The following is a 14,995-nucleotide window of genomic DNA, read 5'->3' on the forward strand; positions in this document are numbered from 1 at the left end:
CAAAAAGTAGTTTTATAATATTTTATTATCAATAACAAACAGCTGCTTTAATGTGTCTGTCCTGCAGCTGTTAAAGAGTGGAGGACACCCTTGACCCTAACAAGGAAAACAAATTAAGCCTTTATGTACAAGCAAATTTAGAGCTCTTTTAAGTGTCCAAAGCTATTAATTAGTTTAATTGAGGCATTAAACTAATTCTGAATTAACGTATTTTTATAACCAGGAACTAAAATGTTCAAATTTTTTTTCTAGTACAAAAAAATTAAATTTGCTTTAGTTATAAAAGAGCTCTGTCAATATACACAAACTATATACTTCAGACATTCACAAAAATGTGAGCAGAAGGCTTATCAAAAGACATTTAATACAATTAGTTTTCAACAACCCTTTGGTGGTCCACATCTACAAAGATATCCAGCCCAACCCAATCCCCCCTTCCAAACCCCACCCCCACAGAAAAGCACATACTTACCAGAATTTTTAGCAAGTATGGTTTGGGAATTTTTGTGGTTTTTGTTTTTTAAAAAAAGGCCCCCAGGGCAAGTTATTTACAGTTTAATTGCCACTGTCAACTGATCTGGACCTTGATCGGGACCGGGACCTCTGGCGATCCACAGATGCTGGAGACTTAGATCTACTTGAAGAACCACGTTTCTGGCTCTTCTCAGGCACGGGAGACCTACTAACAGAACGGGACTTGCTCCGGCTCCGGCTCCGGCTCCTGCTTCTTGACCGGCTGTAAGATTTGCGACTACGGGAACGGGATCGGCTACGAGACCTAGAGGAACTTCTGGTCCGGGATCGAGACCTGCTTCTTGACCTACTACGAAAAATGAAAAGAAATCAGCCTAGATAAGACTCTACAACAAACCCATTAAATACAACTTTTGACTTTAAAAAATTAGAGATACCTGTGCCTTTTGCTTCCTTCAATTAATTTTATTTTTCTCCCATTTATTTCTTTTCCAGAAAGTTTTTCAATAGCATTCTTTAAGTCACCATAAGAGGCAAACTCAACCACCCTAAAATGGAAAAAAGCCACTTTTAAAGTATACACATCCTGTAGTCTCACACATTGCACACAGCAGTCTAGGTAAGTCGTTTCTATGTTCACTTTTGCTATTGCTACTATTGAGTCTTATTTCTGGATAACACATCATTAAAAGAGCAAGGTTTTGGCACTGTTATACCTTGAGTCAATTAATTGTTGGGGGGGTTCCCTATGCACCATGGGATGCTTAGCAGGATGCCTAGTCCCTACTGACTACATGCCAACAGCATCCTCTCTCAACCAGTTGTGACAACCAAACATGTCTCCAAACACTGCCAAAGGTGTGGGGGGAGGCAGGAAGCAGCAAAATTGTCCCTGGAGAATCTCTGCATTCTAACATATTCAAATTTTAAGTCCTCAAAACTAAGTTCACAGTAAAATTTTCAGGATATTTTTAAAGACTTTCAGTTTCCAGTACATACCCTTCATTTAATTTAGGTCGGTGTGCATCCGCAAACGTTACTTCCCCAGCTTGTCTCATGAAATCTTTGAGATCCTTAACACAAGATAATTGTGTTAAGCAAAGAAGAGGAAAGGGGACACACAAACAATCACATGATATAAAAAAAACAAGACTACTGAAAGAGAAGATGTTAGATAAAGTACAAACATGGCATTTACCACACTTGTATTCTATCAGAATTCAAAAATTATCTATGCCAGGGCACGGAATAAGCAAATAGCATATTGCTTTTAAGCAAAATGCTAAAAGAAATTCAGATTTTAACATTAAGGTAGTATTAGTCTATGCTGAGCTCAGTACAAAAGAAAAAAAACAAACAAAAAAACAACAAAAAAGGAAACAGTACATATTTTTAAAGTAAAGACTAAAGTAGAGAAGTTTTATTTAAAAAAACAGAACATTTACAAGACACCAGTTATTTTGTGCCCCATATGTCATTAAAAAAGTTTACTTTACCTTTATTATTATTTCCCTAGGCTAGTCAAGCAGCAAACCATTAATCGGTCGGAGAAACCTTCATGACATATGCCCGACTGGCTCTTCGCCACCCACTTGAAGGACACTACCCAATCGATGGAAGCCTTTAATCGCACAGCCCTCCCTATTAGCAGACTATTGGCGGATGCAGACATGTTCTACTCGAGCAGTTACCAAGGACCACTTTACTGCGATCAGGATTCCAACGACCACCTAATTTCGTATCTTTCAACTCTTTTCGACCGGACCTCTTATTCGGAAGCGTTACAGGAAGACAGGTCTCAACTTAGGGATCAGATCACGTTATCAACGCTCTGGGATCGCTGCAACCTGGCACTTCAAGGAAGTGCACCGATAACGTCTAGACCGGCAAACACAGATCTAGAGGTGGCCAACTGATCACTGTAGGAGCTGACTGGCAAAGTCAACCAGGCCCAACCAAGAGTGACCAAGACAACGATTAGGATAACCCACAGGCACTCCTCGTCATAAGGCCAACGACACAGACAGGCTGGCAAATAAAGGGTTTAATATTTGGTTAAAAATTGATTTTAAAAAACAAGAAAAATATCCTCAAAACATTTACATTTGATGACTAATATTAAAGTTCAAAATATCCCCCAAATTACATTTAATTAAATGTTTAAAATTACAATTCCATTAAATCCATTAATTTAAGATAAAACTACTTTTAATAAAACAGTAAAACATTAACTACCCATTAACTTTTTTAAAAAGCCACATTAAAATAACTCAAAACTGTATTTCAACAAACCTGCCAGCTGACTCTTGAGGATAAATTCTCAACTATAAGACGATTTTCTGTTCTTACAGGTGGAGCATTTCTGAGGAAGAAAATTCGTATTCACAATGGAAGAAATGCAATGACAGCACTTGTGTTCAACTGTGGGCAAGTTCAAGCCATCATATATGACAAGCCATTCTAATGACTTCCGTCAATAGATTTGTGTTCTATGGACACCAATCTATAGATTCATCAAGAACAATGGCTAACGTGGGAATAGAAGAACAGATTATACGGCAGGACACGGAATCATCACTGCTAATGACTCCTGAACCTTAAATGCTACCCCTACAATAATTCTTCAATGCAGCCATCCACCCTTCACCTACCGTCTATCATTTCGAGGTCTGCGACTACTAAAACGGTCAGAGTATCGTCCTCTACCTCTTCCACCTCGTGACCGAGCCCTAGCATGTTCAATAGTAACCCTACAAAAAGGGAAGAAAAATCTCCGTTACACACTTAAGCTACGTAAATCTACTTAGAAAAATATGCCAGCAGACCCAGTCTGCTCTATGTCCCAGAGTTATCTAGTTACACAGGAGTCTCACCTTTCACTACAGAGTTCTTTTCCATCAAGCTCATACACAGCATCATCTGCATCCCTCGGATCCTCAAATTCCTAAAATGTAAGAATAAGACTCTTAACATTGGCTTTAGAAGAGGATTCTACAACACATTAAGAGCACTGAAATCAGGCGACAAAAGGGGAAGAGTATCTTAACGACACTGCCATACAGTAAAACCTCATCAAGGAGCCGCGAGGAGTGGGTTCCAGTGAGCCGGCAAGTTAAAGTTGTTTTCAGCCTCAATAAAATTCAGACACAAGGCTGGGTAACATTTTCTGAAGGCAAATATTCTACCCGGACTCAAGATCGAAAACAACTGCTTATCAAAACTCTACCTACTTAGCAGATAATTCACCTAGTTCTAAACACTTACCACAAAACCAAAGCCTCTTTTCAGATCAATATCTCTTATCCGTCCATATCCCTTGAAGAATCTTTCCACGTCCTTCTCCCTGGCCGCTGGATTTAGTCTCCCGATGAATACTCGACAGCCACTCATGATGTCCGGCTAGTACTTCCTATTAGAAAGTAATTCAATCGAGATAATAGCAATGACTGTCACAGAGAAACGCCTGATTAAAGAATCAAAAACATCAACGGCATAAAATGTTTACCCAGTGATGTTATGAACCAGATTGCCAAGAGTGCCTCCAATGAGGCAAGGTTAGTTGCAGACAAAATTAAAACCCAGCTCCCTCCCAACACGGTCCGCTACTGGGCCCAGACCGCAGCAACCGCAACGCCCACTGCCACCTCTCCAACTGCGCAGCCGCACACTCTTCGGGCTCTCCGGCCCCCTCCCATCTGCCGCAGTTAGGAAAGGCCGAGAAGTGCGGGCGGAGCCGCCCCCGCCCTCCGCAAAGCCAGCCCAATGGCGGCCTCGCGGGCGCGTCACAGCGGGTGGAAGCCGGAATCTCGCGACGCCTCGACCGCGCCTGCGCCAACAGCAGCGGGCGGGCGCTCTGCAGCCACAAAATGGCGGTGGTGGAATCAGCGGCAGCAGAGCTGTGCCTAACAAATTCCCTTTTCCCTCCACCTCCCAGCAACACCGTTCTGGGGGGGTCACTGCGGCCGCCCTACAAAAGGCCCAGCCGCATCGCCAGCAAAGTCAGGGAGATCGCGGCCCACTACTCTACGTGTCCAGGAGATGAAGACATTAAGACTGGCAGGGAGGGGCCCACAACCGCTGTGTAAAAACGACCCTAACAGTGACCGCCCTTCCACCTCAGTACCCCTCAAACAGTATGCCAAAAGGGAGACGTGCCCCAGCGCCCACCTCGAATCAACTGCGCTCATTAGACGCCGTCCTCCGCAAAGAGAGCAGCCCCGGCCGCTCACGATCTGAGCGGCCATGAAGAAGCCTCGATCCGAGAAGGCTTGCCCTCAAAGTGAGCCACTCACCTACCGGACGGGGTCTTTGGCAGCTGAGACCCAGACAGGTCCGTAGTCTGCGACGGAGTCGTCGACCTCCACGCAGACCAGGACTTAACTCGTTTACGCCTCTCCACAACTGACGCACTTAGCAGCTCTAGCGCTCCACAAAATGGAGGGCGCGTCCTGCGTCACTTCCGGGAACGCCCCTGGGCCTTGGGTCCACCCCGTTGGACCTAGGGAAGACGGAAGTTTTGGGAGGGCCGGAAATTTAAGAGGACGTGGGCCTCTTTGACACTGCGAGTGACCGACCCCTCCGCTCGCGGTGGGTGGGGTCGGGGGCGGGAACTCGCTTGGGCGCGGCCGGCTGGTGCCAGAGTCTGGAGGGACATCTGTTGACGTCGTTCGCCCCTGCTAAGTCCTTGGCTTTTGGTTCATCATCATCTCTCCCAGAAGAGTCTCCTGAGAAAAGTGTCAACCCTTCTTGTATCTAAAGTTTTTCTTAGACACCCAGAAGATTACTAATTAGGAGAAACTTAGCTTTGCAGAAATACCTGGCCTTTCCTTATCTGTTGCTGCTTGCAATTTAAATTTGCCCTCAAAGCGGGGAGCTCCTAGATGTTCGAGTTATTTTTTCAACCATGCCACAGCTGTGTGGTTTTGTTGTAGTGCGAAGACTAAGGCACTGAAGTATTTTTTAAATGAAAGGATTTTGACTGATGAAATGTTGAAAATGGGACTGCAGCTAGAAGGCTGTCGTGAATTGAGGCTGGAATACAGATTTCTGCATGTCCATCACTCTGGGAGAGGGGCTGGAAGAGGTTTCAAGCTGCTTTTTTTTTTTTTTTTTTTTTTTTTTGAGACAGTCTTGCTCTGTCGCCCAGGCTGGAGTGCAGTGGCGCGACCTGGGGACTCCGCCTCCTGGGTTCACGCCGTTCTCCTGCCTCAGCCTCCCGAGTAGCTGGGACTACAGGCGCCCGCCACTACGCCGGCTAATTTTTTTGTATTTTTAGTACAGATGGGGTTTCACCGTGTTAGTCAGGATGGTCTCGATCTCCTGACCTCGTGATCCGCCCGTCTCGGCCTCCCAAAGTGCTGGGATTACAGGCATGCGCCACCGCGCCCGGCCTCAAGCTGCTTTTAAGTCCAAATGGTATTTGGTTAATCCTCTCTGTTCAGATTTCTGTAATGTAACACATGAAAGTTTACAATTCTTTAGAAACAGAGAATGCCGTGCTTTCAAAGTGGGTGTGAAACACAGCCCTCCATATTAACTCCCGCGTTGTCCCGATAAGGTTGGTAGACCTAGAAATTTAGGCATAAAGAAATTGGTTAACTTTGCTTTAATGCTTTACATGTAGAGTCCAGTGCACCCCATTTTTGAGAAGTGCCTGGAATGTAGAGTTGCATGCTTGCAACTAGAGTTAAACAGAGAAAAAGTAGTTCAGGAAGAAGGAGAGCAACTGACCCTTAACTCGACCTCAGGGGCCCTTAGGCACTCAGAACTGAAACTTGGATAGTTTGTAAGGGATAAGCTTGTCCATTCATAGTTGTATGTACAAATAAAAAGAGCCTCAGTGAAGTTAGTTACCTAGGATGTGGGAGTTAAGGATGGGTTTATAACACAATATGTATTTAATGTATTTGTTCAATGAAAAGAAAAAAATGTTACCTAGTTGTTGGCCTGATGAACATTGGCATTTTATAATGCACAAATTGTCCCAAACCAGTTTGTATTTAATTACATTTGTTTGGTTTCTGCATAATAAACAAGTCTTCCGATTACTTTCTACATTTTATGTTTACTGTGAAAGCAACTCTTTTTATTTCACTCACTACCACTTTTTTTGTTTTGTTTTGTTTTGTTTTGTGACGGAGTCTTGCACTCTCCCCCAGGCTGGAGTGCAGTGGCGCGATCTCGGCTCACTGCAAGCTCCGCCTCCCGTGTTCACGCCATTCTCCTGCCTCAGCCTCCCAAGTAGCTGGGACTACAGGAGCCTGCCACCACGCCCAGCTAATTTTTTGTATTTTTAGTAGAGACGGGGTTTCACCGTGTTAGCCAGGATGGTCTCGATCTCCTGACCTCGTGATCCGCCTGCCTCAGCCTCCCAAAGTGCTGGGATTACAGGCTTGAGCCACCGCACCCGGCCTTTTGTTTTGTTTTTAAGGCTAGTAAAGTGAAGCAGTGCGACTGGAGAAGGAACAAACAACTACACTTTATTTTGGCTGCAATAAGAAAAAGTAATCTGGAAAAGATTTTCTGGGGGTGAAAGGCAAAAGATGGTGCTGACCAGGCGTGGTGGCTCATGCCTGTAATCCCAGCACTTTGGGAGGCCGAGGCGGGAAGATCACCTGAGGTCAGGAGTTCAAGACCAGCCTGACCAACATAGAGAAAGCCAGTCTCTACTAAAAATACAAAATTAGCCGGGCATGGTGGCGCATGCCTGTAATCCCAGCTACTTGGGAGGCTGAGGCATGAGAATCGCTTGAACCTGGGAGGCGGAGGTTGTGGTGAGCTGAGATCACACCATTGCACTCCAGCCTGGGCTCGAAACTCCACCTCAAAAAAAAAAAAAAAAAAGGATGGTGCTGTACACCATGGAAAAATTTGCTACCTTCAGCTTATGGTGTTGATTTTCTTAAGGACCGATTTTTTAATGAACCCTTTTCTCTTATTTATTATTTAAAATTTTATGAGTTCCACAAAAGTAATTTTTCCTTAGTAGTGCCTAGAGACAACATTTTAAAACACTTGTCTTCTGCAGTGTTGGCTTTTGCCATGACAACCATCTAATCTCAAGTCTCCCTATTTGTATTAGTCCGTTCCCACACTACTATAAAAAACTATCTGAAACTGGGTTATTTATGAAGAAAGGAGGTTTAATTGACTCACAGTTCCATAGGCTGTACAGGAAGCATCACTGGGAGGCCTGAGGAAACTTACAATCATGGCAGAAGGCAAATGGGAAGCAAGCACTCTCTTCACATGACGGCAGGAGAGAGAGAGAAAGCAAGGGGTGGAGTGCCTCACACTTTTAAAAACCATCAGGTCTTGTGAGAACTCACTATCACAAGAACAGAATGGGGGAAATCTGCCCCATGAGCCAATCACCTCCCACCAGGTTCCTCCCCGAACACTGGGTATTACAACTCAACATGAGATCTGGGTGGGGACACAGAGCCCAACCATATCACTATTGGACTGTTTCTTACCAATTTCTCTAATAAATACAAAGTCATCTTCCATGATCAGAATTACTCTTCCTCCTATGTGATCCTACAATATTCTGTTTATACCCCTGTTATACAGTCATCACTGATTCATGTATGTTATTCATGTTTTCCAGAAACACACAGCACCAAAAAGACTCAATATTTATAGACCTGGATTTGCATGAGCATTTTTTTCAGGTCGTCCTATTCCTATATTAATGTTTCAACAAAATGGCTTGGCATCTTTTTCCTGAGACATCCAAATTAGAAGCGAATCTTTTTTTTTTTTTTTTTTTTGGAAACGGAGTCTCTCTCTGTCACCCAGGTTGGAGTGCAGTGGTGTGATCTCGGCTCACTGCAACCTCCGCCTCCCAGGGTCAAGCAATTCTCCCGCCTCAGCCTCCCGAGTAGCTGGGACCACAGGCACACGCCACCATGTCTGGCTAATTTTTTGTATTTTAGTGGAGACGGGGTTTCACCGTGTTGCCCAGGCTGCTCTTGATCTCCTGACCTCGTGATCCACCCGCCTCAGCCACCCAAAGTGCTAGGATTACAGGCGTGAGCCACCACACCCAGCCAAGAAGCAAATCTTTAAAGGAAAAAAGATGCAAAGAAATCACAGATTGAGCCTGCCTGCCTGCCTGCCTGCCTGCCTGCCTGCCTGCCTGCCTGCCTGCCTGCCTTCCTTCCTTCCTTCCTTCCTTCCTTCCTTCCTTCCTTCCTTCCTTTCTTTCTTTCCCTCTGTGGCCCAGGCTGGAATCTACTTGGCTCCCTGCTGCCTGCGCCCACCCCTGCCTGCCTTTTCTCCTTTGGCTGCAGGCACACGTTCCCCACCTTGGCCACGCTGGTCGACAGCTCCTGACACCGAGTGCTCTGCCCGCCTCAGCCTCCCGAGGTACTGGGACTGCAGACGGAGTCTCGCTCACCCAGTGCTCGGTGTTACCCGGGCTGGAGTGCGGTGGTGTGGTCTGGCCTCGCGGCAGCCTCCGCCTCCCAGCCGCCTGCTTTGGCCTACCAGGGTGCTGGGATTGCGGCCCCTGCCCGGCCGCCGCCCCGTCTGGGAGGTGGGGAGCGCCTCTGCCCGGCCACCCATTGTCTGGGAAGTGAGGAGTGCCTCTGCCCGGCCACCCATCGTCTGGGAAATGAGGAGCACCTCTGCCCGGCCGCCCCGTCTGGGAAGTGAGGAGCGCCTCTGCGCGGCCACCCACCGTCTGGGAAGTGAGGAGCGCCTCTGCCCGACCACCCACCGTCTGGAAGGTGAGGAGCGCCTCTGCCCGGCCACCCACCGTCTGGGAGGTGAGGAGTGCCTCTGCCCGGCCACCCACCGTCTGGGAGGCGAGGAGCGCCTCTGCCCGGCCACCCAGCGTCTGGGAGGTGAGGAGCGCCTCTGCCTGGCCACCCCGTCTGGAAAGTGAGGAGCGCCTCTGCCCGGCCACCCATCGTCTGGGAAGTGAGGAGCGCCTCTGCCCGGCTACCCATCGTCTGGGAACTGAGGAGCGCCTCTGCCCGGCCGCCCCGTCTGGGAAGTGAGGAGCGCCTCTGCCCGGCCACCCATCGTCTGGGAAGTGAGGAGCGCCTCTGCCCGGCCACCCATCGTCTGGGAAGTGAGGAGCGCCCCTGCCCGGCCGCCCCGTCCGGGAGGAAGTGAGGAGCGCCCCTGCCCGGCCGCCCCGTCCGGGAAGAAGTGAGGAGCGCCCCTGCCCGGCCGCCCCGTCCGGGAAGAAGTGAGGAGCGCCCCTGCCCGGCCGCCCCGTCCGGGAAGAAGTGAGGAGCGCCGATGCCGGGCCGCCCCGTCCGGGAAGAAGTGAGGAGCGCCTCTGCCCGGCCGCCCCGTCCGGGAGGAAGTGAGGAGCGCCTCTGCCCGGCCGCCCCGTCCGGGAGGAAGTGAGGAGCGCCTCTGCCCGGCCGCCCCGTCTGGGAGGTGAGGAGCGCCTCTGCCCGGCCACCCATCGTCTGGGAGGTGAGGAGCGCCTCTGCCCGGCCACCCATCGTCTGGGAGGTGAGGAGCGCCTCTGCCCGGCCACCCATCGTCTGGGAGGTGAGGAGCGCCTCTGCCCGGCCGCCCCATCTGGGAAGTGAGGAGCGCCTCTGCCCGGCCGCCCCGTCCAGGAAGAAGTGGGGACCGCCTCTGCCCGGCCACCCCATCTGGGAAGTGAGGAGCGCCTCTGCCCGACCACCCACCGTCTGGGAAGTGAGGAGCGCCTCTGCCCGGCCGCGCCGTCTGGGAAGTGAGGAGCACCTCTGCCCGGCCACCCATCGTCTGGGAAGTGAGGAGCGCCTCTGCCCGGCCACCCTGTCTGGGAAGTGAGGAGCGCCTCTGCCCGGCCACCCATCGTCTGGGAAGTGAGGAGCGCCTCTGCCCGGCCACCCATCGTCTGGGAAGTGAGGAGCGCCTCTGCCCGGCCACTCGTCGTCTGGGAAGTGAGGATCGCCTCTGCCCGGCCACCTATCGTCTGGGAAGTGAGGAGCGCCTCTGCCCGGCCGCCCCATCTGGGAAGTGAGGAGCGCCTCTGCCCGGCCGCCCCGTCTGGGAAGAAGTGAGGAGCACCTCTGCCCGGCTGCCCCGTCCGGGAAGAAGTGAGGAGCGCCTCTGCCTGGCCGCCCCGTCTGGGAAGTGAGGAGCGCCTCTGCCCGGCCGCCCCGTCTGGGAAGTGAGGAGCGCCTCTGCCTGACCACCCACCGTCTGGGAAGTGAGGAGCGCCTCTGCCTGGCCACCCATCGTCTGGGAGGTGAGGAGCGCCTCTGCCCGGCCGCCCCATCTGGGAAGTGAGGAGCGCCTCTGCCCGGCCGCCTCATCTGGGAAGAAGTGAGGAGCGCCTCTGCCTGGCCACCCCGTCCGGGAAGAAGTGAGGAGCGCCCCTGCCCGGCCGCCCCATCCGGGAAGAAGTGAGGAGCGCCCCTGCCCGGCCGCCCCGTCCGGGAAGAAGTGAGGAGCGCCTATGCCGGGCCGCCCCGTCCGGGAAGAAGTGAGGAGCGCCTCTGCCCGGCCGCCCCGTCTGGGAGGTGAGGAGCGCCTCTGCCCGGCCACCCATCGTCTGGGAAGTGAGGAGCGCCTCTGCCCGGCCACCCATCGTCTGGGAGGTGAGGAGCGCCTCTGCCCGGCCACCCATCGTCTGGGAGGTGAGGAGCACCTCTGCCCGGCCACCCATCGTCTGGGAGGTGAGGAGCGCCTCTGCCCGGCCGCCCCGTCTGGGAAGTGAGGAGCGCCTCTGCCCAGCCGCCCCGTCTGGGAAGTGAGGAGCGCCTCTGCCCGACCACCCATCGTCTGGGAAGTGAGGAGTGCCTCTGCCCGGCCACCCATCGTCTGGGAAGTGAGGAGTGCCTCTGCCCGGCCACCTATCGTCTGGGAAGAAGTGAGGAGCGTCTCTGCCCGGCCACCCATCGTCTGGGAGGTGAGGAGCGCCTCTGCCCGGCCGCCCCATCTGGGAAGTGAGGAGCGCCTCTGCCTGGCCGCCTCATCTGGGAAGAAGTGAGGAGCGCCTCTGCCCGGCCACCCCGTCCGGGAAGAAGTGAGGAGCGCCTCTGCCCGGCCGCCCCATCCGGGAAGAAGTGAGGAGCGCCTCTGCCCGGCCGCCCCGTCTGGGAAGAAGTGAGGAGCGCCTCTGCCCGGCCGCCCCGTCTGGGAAGTGAGGAGCGCCTCTGCCCGGCTGCCCCATCCGGGAAGAAGTGAGGAGCGCCTCTGCCCGGCTGCCCTGTCTGGGAAGTGAGGAGCGCCTCTGCCCGGCCGGCCCGTCCGGGAAGAAGTGAGGAGCACCTCTGCCTGGGCGCCCCGTCCGGGAAGAAGTGAGGAGCGCCTCTGCCCGGCTGCCCCATCTGGGAAGTGAGGAGCGCCTCTGCCCGGCCGCCCCGTCTGGGAAGTGAGGAGCGCCTCTGCCCGACCACCCACCGTCTGGGAAGTGAGGAGCGCCTCTGCCCGGCCACCCATCGTCTGGGAAGTGAGGAGCGCCTCTGCCCGGCCACCCCATCCAGGAAGAAGTGAGGAGCGCCTCTGCCCGGCCACCCATCGTCTGGGAAGTGAGGAGCGCCTCTGCCCGGCCACCCATCGTCTGGGAAGTGAGGAGTGCCTCTGCCCGGCCACCCATCGTCTGGGAAGTGAGGAGTGCCTCTGCCCGGCCACCTATCGTCTGGGAAGAAGTGAGGAGCGTCTCTGCCTGGCCGCCCCGTCTGGGAGGTCTACCACGGAGGCCAGGGGCAATGTGGGGGCTGGACGTGGTGGCTCACGCCTGTGGTCCCGGCACTCTGGGGGGCGAGGCGGGTTGATCACTTCGGGCTAGGAGTTCGAGACCAGTCTGGCCAACTTGGCGAAGCATGAAAAATACAGCAGACCAACCAACCAACTCAGTGACAACAAAACCGGTCTACCCTGGAGTCATACTCTAATTTTTTCTATTTTCCTCCCTTTCTGATCCTTTATCCCACTTTCTTTTTCTTCCTCTTCCTTCTCCCTCTTCTTTGTCAAATAGAGGATTGAGTTATTATCACTGATCCATATAAAGTCCCTCTCTCATTTATTTTAACTCCCACCCCCCATTTTTATTCCCCGACTTCCCATGTGCAACCTTCCTAATATGTTTGATGCGCATCTTTTTGTTTGTATGTATTTTTAGAAAATGTTTGTTGTTTATGTGTGCAAAAAAAATTAATAAAAAAAAAATAAATAAATAAATAAAAAATAAAAAAAAGAAATCACAGATTGAAATAAACACAAAATTTACTGGCATCTCTCTTGGAGACTTTCAGCGTAGCTGTGGTATGTTTCATTCGTTGCCATCCTCATTTCATCTAATTCGGAAGTGAGCAAATTACGGCCTATGGGCCTAATCCAGTCTCTCATCTTTTTATATAGCAAATGAATAATTTTACATTTTTAAGTGGTTGTGGGGGAACAAAAGAAGAAGAATATCTGATAGCACATGAAAATTATATGAAATTGAAAGGTCAGTATCCATAAATAAATAAATTTTTGGAACACAGCCACTCCTGTTCATTTACTTATTGCCTATATCTGTTGTGCTACAAAGGCAGGGCTGAGTAGCTACAGTAGAGGCCATATGGCCTGAAAGCCTAAAATATTTACTATCTGGTCCTTTACAGAAAACATTTGCTGATGGGGTGGGGGAGATAAGAGAGACTGATTAGTAAGTACAAACATACAGTTAGATAGAAGGAATACGATCTAATGTTCAATCACAGAATAGGGGACTATATAGTTAACAACAATGTATTTTATATTTTAGAACAGCTAGAAGAGAGGACTTAAAATGTTCCCAACACATAGAAGTGATAAATACACAAAGTAGTGAATATCCTAAATACTCTGACTTGATCATTACACATCCTATGCATGTAATTAAATATTTCTTATGCCCCCTAAGTATGTATAAATAATATGTATCAACAGAAAAATTTTAAATTATTTTTAAAAATCATTTTCTGACCCTTGAACTGATTCCTAGATTTTCAACTGCTCTATGAATGCTCCACCCAACCCCCTTTGCCAGATAAAACTGTAAACAAAGAAAAACTGAAAACAAAGAAACGAGATTTGATCTTTATTTTTAAAATAAAGTTTGATTCCTGTTATAAAAAGAAGTATACATATATGCTTATTATAGGAAAAATGTTCAACAGGAAAATATTGAAAGAAGAAAAAACAATCCTGTCTCACCAACTCAACTTCTGACTGTAGTTTGTTGTATTTCCTTCTTGTGGGTTTTTCTTTTTCTGTTTAATGTTTTTCAGAGGCCGGGCGCGGTGGCTCACGCCTGTAATCCCAGCACTTTGGGAGGCCGATGCGGGCAGATCACGAGGTCAGGAGATCGAGACCATTCTGGCTAACACGGTGAAACTCCGTCTCTACTAAAAATACAAAAAATTAGCCGGGAGCGGCGGCGGGCACCTGTAGTCCCAGCTACTGGAGAGGCTGAGGAAGGAGAATGGCGTGAACCCGGAAGGCAGAGCTTGCAGTGAGCCTAGACAGCGCCACTGCAGTCCCACCTGGGCTAAAGAGCGAGACTCTGTCTCAAAAATAAATAAATAATGTTTCTCAGTACAAAAGTAGTACCTCATCTTTTTTTTTTTTTTTTTTAGACATATTCTCGCTCTGTCGCCCGGCTGGAGTGCAGTGGCGCGATCTCGGCTGACTGCAACCTCCGCCTGCCGGGTTCAAGGGATTCTCCTGCCTCAGCCTCCCCAGTAGCTGGGACTACAGGCGCATGCCACCACGTCCAGCTAATTTTTTGTATTTTTTAGTAGAGACAGGGTTTCACCATATTGGCCAAGCTGGCCTCAAACTCCTGACTTCGTGATCCGCCCACCTCGGCCTCCCAAAGGGCTGGGATTATAGGTGTGAGCTACCGTGCCCGGTCAAAAATATTGAAAGAATAAAACACAACCCTGTCTCAGCAATTCAACCTCTGATTGTAGTTTGCTGTATTTCCTTTTTTGTGGAGTTTTTTTTTTTTTCCGTTTAGTGTTTTTCAATAAAAAAGTAGCACCTCATCGTTTTTTAAAACATAGATATGAGATTTTTTTTTTTTTTTTTTTTTTTGAGACGGAGTCCCGCTGTCGCCCAGGCTGGAGTGCAGTGGCGCAATCTCGGCTCACTGCAAGCTCCGCCTCCCGGGTTCACGCCATTCTCCTGCCTCAGCCTCTCCGAGTAGCTGGGACTACAGGTGCCCGCCACCATGCCCGGCTAATTTTTTTTTTGTAGTTTTAGTAGAGACGGGGTTTCACCGTGGTCTCGATCTCCTGACCTCGTGATCCGCCCGCCTCGGCCTCCCAAAGTGCTGGGATCACAAGCGTGAGCCACCGCGCCCGGCCTAGATATGAGATTTTTTAAAGTCATCCCTATTCCCAGCCCCTAAGGGAAAACTACTTAGCATTATTGAACTTTCCCTTTCGTGTTTTTCTATAAGAACAATTGTGTTTTCAAAATATGAATCATCATCATATATATACTTGGTTTTATGAGGGCTTCTTAATTCCTAAAACTTAACCATGTGCATTTGCCATGTTCCTTTGTCTTAATATTTTATGATCATGAG

General features: G+C 50.0%; 1 protein-coding gene across 11 annotated transcripts in view; it reads right to left on the reverse strand.

Annotated features, from left to right (window-relative positions):
- SRSF5 (serine and arginine rich splicing factor 5) overlaps positions 1–14,995 on the reverse strand; it is a 71,790-nt gene that overhangs the window by 15,487 nt on the left and 41,308 nt on the right. Inside the window, exons 1-8 of one of the 11 annotated variants that reach the window (XR_010122083.1) lie at positions 4,767–4,927; positions 3,739–3,883; positions 3,348–3,418; positions 3,126–3,224; positions 2,767–2,836; positions 1,474–1,547; positions 912–1,022; positions 473–823 (exon numbers count right to left, since the gene is read on the reverse strand). Coding sequence is in view for 9 of the 11 variants with exons in the window: in XM_055289003.2 (XP_055144978.1) it covers positions 556–823; positions 912–1,022; positions 1,474–1,547; positions 2,767–2,836; positions 3,126–3,224; positions 3,348–3,418; positions 3,739–3,864 (819 nt within the window). In the remaining 2 variants the exon portion in view is untranslated. Of the gene's footprint in view, positions 1–7; positions 824–911; positions 1,023–1,473; positions 1,548–1,863; positions 2,503–2,766; positions 2,837–3,125; positions 3,225–3,347; positions 3,419–3,738; positions 3,884–4,641; positions 4,973–14,995 lie in introns of those variants that run through there. The other 10 variants (XR_010122084.1, XM_055289006.2, XM_055289003.2 and 7 more) reach the window with 10 other exon arrangements.

This window comes from Symphalangus syndactylus, chromosome 8 (genome assembly GCF_028878055.3).
Source record: "Symphalangus syndactylus isolate Jambi chromosome 8, NHGRI_mSymSyn1-v2.1_pri, whole genome shotgun sequence".
In the NCBI taxonomy this organism is placed as follows: Eukaryota; Metazoa; Chordata; class Mammalia; order Primates; family Hylobatidae; genus Symphalangus; species Symphalangus syndactylus.